The sequence below is a fragment of the Chaetura pelagica genome, unplaced genomic scaffold (assembly GCF_000747805.2).
Source record: "Chaetura pelagica isolate M959 unplaced genomic scaffold, ChaPel_1.0 scaffold274, whole genome shotgun sequence".
NCBI lineage: Eukaryota > Metazoa > Chordata > Aves > Apodiformes > Apodidae > Chaetura > Chaetura pelagica.
The window spans coordinates 158312-165834 of NW_009952983.1; the positions used below are offsets into that span (position 1 = coordinate 158312).

Below are 7523 nucleotides of genomic sequence, written 5' to 3' on the forward strand. Positions count from 1 at the left end.
GTGGCCCCCTTCGAGGACAGGATCCGGCGGATCACGGTCTACTATGGATATTACCCGGGCTACTCCAGCCAGAAAAGTAAGGTGCCCTGCCAGCTCTGTGTGTGTATGTGTGGGGGGGTGCAGCACCTTTCCCTGCCGTGTAAAGGTCGAGTTTGTATTTCCAGCCACCCCCAGCTCCAGTTTTGGGGGGGTGGGTTGGCTCCCCGGGTGCCCTGCGGGAAAGTTTCTGTCGCTGTGGGTCCGTCCTCCCCCTTCCTTGGCCGGCCGCTTCGGTCCCAGGCTGCTGGATGGTCCAGCTTCTTCACCCACCTAATCAGATGATTCCAGAAAAATGGAGGGGGGGGGGGCTTTTTCCTCCCTGCCTTTTTTTTTTTTTTTAATACGTGGCTTTTAGGGGTTTGGTGTTGGCTTCAGTTTTTTTGGAGCTTGGGGGTTTTTGTTTGTTCGCTTGTTTTTCTTCCTCACGAGAAGCAGCTTCAATCCAAGCAGCTGGTTGGTCCCTCACAGAAACCCACCAGATTTTGCTCTTGGAAGTTTTTAATTGGGAGCAGCGAGTTTCCAGCAGCTGGGAAGAGAGAACCCGGGTGTGTTCCTCTGGGATTCTGGCTGTCCCAGTGCTCTGGGCACCTATGGAATGGGGAAAAGTTCTTCTAATGAAAGAAATGATTCATTTTTATTTATTTTTTTACCACCGAGGAAATGGACGCATTAGGGTTTTATTGTCTAATAGTTAGTTTGCAGTTTGCAACAGCTCTGACGTGCCCAGGCTTAGCTAACACAGGGAGAGTGGAAGCAAAGTGGAGTGAAGAAAAAGGCAACCAGAAATAAAGAAATAAAGGTATTTACCTTAGGTGAGGTGAGCACTAAGGAGCAGACTCTCTTCTGCATATATAAGCTCTCCTTAAATCAAAGGGGGGGGGAATTGCATTCCAGAACAGGCAGTGCTGTGCTCTCCAGCTCTAATACAACCACCATCAAAAGCCCAATTAATAAATTGCTGCTATCAGGCAAACGTGGCTGGGGGCTTTTTAGGGCAGAGGGAGGAAAAGCTGTGTTGAGCCCATTGAAAAAAAAATGAGAATTCCTTGGTGTAATGGTGAGCTGAAAAAGCAAAGAGTCAAGCCCAGTAGTTTTACTGAGCTCTTACCAGTAGCATGTGAAGAGCTTGGCAGGTGTTGGGATCTTTTGGTGAGGTCAGTTGGTTTGTCTGTAGCCAGAGGAGCTGGGAAGATGCTCAGAGCAATCTGGAGGAATGGCAGCATGACAGTCCAGGGACTATGTAAGTCTGAGCCAGGTGAGACCTGTGTCCCAAATCCTGCAGAGAGGCTACAGAGGATCTCTACGGTGTGATTGAGCAGGGAAGGATGAGAATACTGGCTTAATACTTTGTCACAAGTTTGCTTCCGTGGCAGAGTGCAGTTTTTCAATCTGCACCATCACTCCCACTCTATTTCAGAATGCAGACCTGAATTCAGTGCTGGCAAGACAAGTGGCTCTGAATGGGTGCATCACAGTGGCCAGGGGAGGACTGGTTAGTCCAAGAAAAGCTTTCTTAGCCCAGCACCAGGTTCTGCAGATGCTACAAATTGCATCTGCTTAAAATTAGATGAAAATGGGCCAGGAGAGGCCAAGGCTTTCGGAAGTGCTGACTCTTGGGGTTTATTGCCTTTTGTCCCTTTGAAGACGGGCTGCTGAAGCAGAACAAAGGTGAATAGTATTCCAAGTTTTGGTGTTTGAAGAAAATAAGCAGAATTTGTGGTCATCATGCTTAAAGAGGAAAACTGGAAGTGTATAAACCAAAGGTATCTCCGTACTTAAATGTGCTGAAGCAGAACAAAGGTGAATAGTATTCCAAGTTTTGGTGTTTGAAGAAAATAAGCAGAATTTGTGGTCATCATGCTTAAAGAGGAAAACTGGAAGTGTATAAACCAAAGGTATCTCCGTACACTGATTCAAAGCTATGATTGTTTATTAAAGAAGTCTCCTAAGTTTTGAAACTGTCATCATAATTTTTGAAACTGTCATCATGCATATCCTTTTGGCAGTGTGTTTTGGGTTTATAAAGCACTTTAACATGTTTGGGTTTTCACAAAGATAATCTGTTCCTACTAGGGGAAGGACAGGCTTCCTTCGGGCTTCTTGAACATACAGCCTTTTGGTACTGGGGCAGCAAGAGTCACTCTTGGAGGTCCTGGCTTGAAGATCTTGCTCTTGTTCCTGTGTCTAGCCTGAAGTATTGCCTTCAAGTGGTGTTGGTTTAAAGTGCTTTTGACAGTCCTGCTAGCTGATTGTCCAGCTACAGCACTGAAGAAATGTAAACACTCAAGGTGGGAAATCTGTACCAGTAATTATTCATGTACTTGATATCTCAGTTTATTTTGGCCAGGGCGGGATTTTGTCACCGCTGTCCCAATTCAGTTTCAGTGCCACAGAAGGATGCTGGTGCCTTTTGCTGGAGAGCAGCTTGCTGGTGGCATGCAGGGTCCTCAGAGTTTTGAGTAGGTTGTGTCCCTTCCCTCCCCAGTGGCAGAGGAGCTGTTGTCCTGTCGTGTGCCTGAAGCTGTAGCAGAAACAATCATCTGCTTATGCTGTCATCTTGCTCCTGCCTGTGTCCAAAGGGTACCTGGGGGACAAGGCAGCTGAGGATAAGCTGTTGTCCTCAGGATGGCTTTGTGCTCTCTGCTTCTTGGATATCCCTCAGGCCTGCTCACATATCCCTCACAGAGCTGGTCAGGCACCAGATGGGAACGTTATTTGGGTGATGACAGCCTGCTGATGGTCACCACCTTCCTTGAAGCTCCTCTTTGCCTCCAGCCTGCTGTGCCCAGCCAGGCACAGGGAGATTTCTCTTGATGAGGAAAGGTAAAGGCAGGGGGTTGGTGGCTGCTGTTCTGCTGACTCTTGAGGGGTCCTGGGGAATGACAGAATAAGCTCTGTGAATCGTACTGGTGATTTGCATCCCCCCCTTAGTGGAATTACATGTATTCCATGGGTTGCCAGGAGATCATGCCTAGGTTTCAGTGTGTGAAGGCTAAGGACTGGTCACAGACTGTAATGAAATCTCATGCCAGAGGACTGTAGTGTTCAAGAGCTGGTATTACAAAGAACTGCAGTATTTTCTGGAGACTTTTGCCTCATCTTCTGTATGTGTGTGCACTAAACTACTTCATACTTGAGAGCATGCATATGATGATTCTTTTGTTAATTTTAACTTAGGCACTTTTATAATTTTATAATTATAAAAGAAAGAGCTGTTAGAGAAGGAAAATACCTTCTCTATTTCTCTGTAAGTTATCTGATTAAGCAGAAACATGTATTTCAGTCTGTTATTTTCACCTGTGTATATTGCAACAAAACCTCATACCCTGCATAATAAGTCACATGAATTGGAGCAAAGTATGATGTTCTCCCTGCTCCCCACCTATTCCTTAGATGAAAAGGCCTCTTCCTAATCCCAGTCATCCTCTACCTTTGGATTTGTTGCTCTATCCCTCAATTCCTGCTTTTGAAATGTACAGAGTATGTATGAAGTCTCTGGCTTCTGTGGGAAGGAAGAGGGGCTGTGTCTCTTACAGTGGATTTCTTCAAAGTGACTCCATGGTTTCCCAGGCCATGGTGCTGGCGTAGATCAGATGCTCTGTTTTTTGACCTGGAGCTGCAGATGATGCCCCCCTGGTCATGATCCCTTGGCTTCATGTTTCAATATGTGCCTTTTCATTTGGTCTGATCCAGCCTTTCCATCAACACAAACAATGGGAAGTCCTGTTCCTTCTCCTGACCTTTGCCATAAATTCTCATTCTTCTCTGACTTTTTGCTGATACTACAATCCTGTCTAGTGACTCCAGTCTTAAGGGTATGTGTGGGGTTTATTTTTTCTTTTTTGACTTTCCAACTGCCACCTCACCTGCCTTTCAGTACTGAAAGCTTTTTACTTTCACACTACAAAGTTCCTCTCCATCAGGTCTGTCCTAACTCTTTCTGTGCCTTCCACTGAATTAAAACTGCTCCAGCCAAAGTTTCTGGTCTCTAATCTTAAGCAGTTTCACCAAGTCCAACTCCAAGTCAAGCAGTTTCTGCCAGTGTAATGTCCTTTAACTGGAGCTCTTTCCACCATCCACAAAGTCTGATGTCTTGCCCTGCCTCTCAGCATTGCAGATCTACATTTCTGTAGTACTGTTTCCTCACATCTCAGCAGCATAACACTACTGAAAATGCAGTGGCTGCACTTGTTCTCCTGGCACGTCACATGGACCGTCACCTTTTCTTTTTCATCACGCTGGGAGAGCTTCTCTTAATACATAGAGTTTATTTCCACCCTTAAGGCTCCTCTCATTTAGATCTGGAGGGTTTGATAGCCACTGCAGCAAGTCACGAGTGCAAAACTCCAGCAGGGACTTGCTGCAGTTTTAAACCAGTCCCTTTGTCAGTTCTCTCGTGTGTTTGAGCTCCCCTCCTCCTCTCCTCCAGACCTGCCTGGAAACCCTGGAGTTGTGCAGGCTCCTAGAAGCAGACAGTGGTGTCCCATGGGACTGCTGGCTGTGCTCCTGGACACACAGCAGGACAGTGGGTGACCACCCCTCTGGTGCAGCTCCATGGTTGGATGTGTCTTCCAGGGAGCTGGAAAGCCCTTACAGGAACATGTGTCCTTAGTGGTGCTTGGAGCCCTGAGAGAAACGTTGAACCTGCCCTTAATGTTAGCACAGTCACTGTGGAGAATAAGCTTTGTGCTTTCTTACTTCCCTGGAACAGATAAAGCAAGGTTTTGTGGTTTAATTTGGCAAGTTAAGCCTCAAGTCAGCAATGAACTTCAGCATCTGCTTAAGTCTGAACTTGCACTGAGCCGCTGGGCTTTGACAATGTGTTTAAAGTTAAGTCCACGCTTAATTGCTTTGCTTAATAAGCCTGGGATTCCAGGCAGGCTGAGCCAGCAGCAGTGGCTGGGCAGTTGGGCTCTCCAGCAAAAGGCCATGAGGGGGAAAGCTCACTCTGAAACGTTGGAGGGAATTTTCTTCGGGTTATTACAGCAGCTGTGCCAGCAGCTCTGCTGCAGTACGGATCACATGGCAAACCCGGATCATCGCCCTGCTTGCTGAGCACCCTGCCCTCCTGGTGGCTTGTGACTTCCAGCCGGAGGAGCAAAGTCTCAGCCTGTTTACTGCAGGCACCCAGCTGCTTCTCCAGCTGCTTGCAGAGCCCTTGGTTTCTCCGTGCAGAGCACAGGCAATGGGAGAGGCTGGGAAAGGAGCAGTGGAGGAGAGGTGCTTTCACGCTCTGGTGGATGAGGCTGGTTTCATCAAGCTGTGTTTGAGGGGCTCTGAATCAGCCTCTCTGTGAGCTGGAGAAGTCTCAGGGCTACTTCAGCTTGTACCAGTTGTGGCAGCTGCTCCTGTCCCACCAGACGGTGTCTGGGTTGCAAGGAATAAGCTTTATTTCAAAGCCTTCCCTTCCCTGCTGAGTAGGGATCTTTCCATGGGAGAGTTACTCCAGCCCTTCTTTTAGGAGGGCATGCTGCAGTGGGGGGCTGGATTGCAAACTGTAGGTTTAACAATCTTCTTCCCCACCAGCTCTGGGGACACAAGTGGGTGTCACAGCAGAGGATACAGTCCTGCTGGTGTTGCTCCTCCTTGCAGGCTTGTCTCTCTGTTCAGGCCAAAAAACCCCAAAAAAGTCAATAAAGGAATGGCTGTGCATCAGCACCAGTAGCAATAACTTACTGAGTGATTTCTTTCAAAACAGATTTAATAAATATTCCTTTGCCCACCAGTTTTGGCAAGACCAGGTGTGTATTCTTTACTGGAGTAGGACCAGGCTTTGTGCAGGTTTCAGTTTGTGCTGGAAGGAACAGTAGGGCAGCCTTGCTCTCATGGCTGGAGTGTGTTACCTCCCCTTCACCTGGGGACTGAAAGTGTTTTGGAGGATGAGGGGTCTCATTAGATGGCAGGAGAGGGAACTGGTGCAGTCCTTGGCCTGGTCAGGGACTGAATCACTCTCTTTGGGTCAAATCCTTGGGGAGCTGAGCCATGAAACTGTGGTACCATGGCATATGGGTATTGGTTCCGAACAACTGTGGGCAGGAGGGATGAATTTAAATCAGCAAGGACACCATGTGGACCAGGGTGGTGGGGACCTTACCCTTGCAAGCAGGGACTGGCAGCACTTGGTTTGCATAGTCTTGCCAAGATGGGAATGTGACTGCTGCTCCAAAAACATCCTGGGAGGATGAACAGGGAAATGTAGGAAAGAAGAGTAATTTAAACTGGAATGGCCTGTTGGAACACAGACAGATGGGTATGAACAGGCCACAAATAAATTAAGGCTGGGAATTAGCAGAAGGCTGAAATTAATGGCCAAAAAGTCTTTCCCAGCTTCATGTATCTAAACAAGAATTATTTCCCAAGCTTTCAAGATGCCTCATAAAGAAGTTTGCCAAGATTGTGAGCAAAAATTACTCCTGTTTGGCAAGGTAAATTGAGACAGTAAAGGAGAGAGGGGATGTTAATTTGCCAGACATTGTGCAGAACATTGTGCCATACTGTTTGATAGAGTGATTTCTTCCTCCACTGATGACTGCTCAGTAAGAGTGGTGCTAAAGTTGGTAGAGGTGCTTTCAGTAACTTGGTAGTTTCCTACATGTGCTCTCTGCTTGCTTCTCAGTTCCTTTGCATTCTCATACTCCCCACCTGGAGTACTGCATCCAGTTCTGGAGCCCCTAACACAAGGAAAACATAGAGTTGTTGGACTGAGTCCAGAGGAGGCCATGAAGATGATCTGAGGGCTGGAGCAGCTCTGCTCTGGAAACAGGCTGGGAGAGTTGGGGTGTTCAGCCTGGAGAAGAGAAGGCTCCAGGGGACCTTAGAGCACCTTCCAGTGCCTGAAGGGGCTCCAGGAAAGCTGGGGAGGGGCTTGGGACAAGGGCAGAGAGTGATAGGATGAGGGGGGATGGCTTAAAACTGAAAGAGGGTAGATTTGGGTTAGAGATTAGGAAGAAATTCTTCACTGTGAGGGTGGTGAGACCCTGGCTCAGGTTGCCCAGAGAAGCTGTGGCTGCCCCATCCCTGGGAAGGTTCAAGGCCAGATTTGGGGTTTGGAGCAACCTGGGCTGGTGGGAGCTGTCCCTGCCCATGCAAGGAGGCTGGAACTAGATGATCTTGAAGGTCCCTTCCAACCCAAACCATTCTGTGATTCTGTGACTTGCTCCAGCCCATCCCTCAGGAAGGTTTCCTCCCTGCCTGGCCCTTGGCAGTGGCTGGGCTGTGTCTCATGCTCCCTGCTGGCCTGGCTCTCTGGCAGGCTGCTGCTTTGCCTCACTTGCACTGATTCACCTGAGGTGGCTTTGAGCTCACTCAGCTTGCCCAATTTGTCATCCTTGTGGCAGCATGGAGCTACATACTTCCTTCTTTTCTTTTGGTTCCTAAAAGAGTTGCTGTTGTAGCTCATTAAGAAATGCCATGAGCTCCTGGTGCTCTTCTGAAGTGCACTGAAGAAAGATCCCTCATTTTTGGCTGTCCTTCCATCACTCTTT

At 47.9% G+C, this 7523-nt stretch overlaps 1 protein-coding gene across 1 annotated transcript in view; it reads left to right on the top strand.

Moving 5' to 3' along the window:
* SLC35F4 (solute carrier family 35, member F4) overlaps positions 1-7523 on the top strand; it is a 131171-nt gene that overhangs the window by 8401 nt on the left and 115247 nt on the right. Inside the window, exon 2 of the mRNA XM_009996466.1 lies at positions 16-76. Coding sequence (XP_009994768.1) covers positions 16-76 — 61 coding nt within the window. The remainder of the gene's footprint in view (positions 1-15; positions 77-7523) is intronic.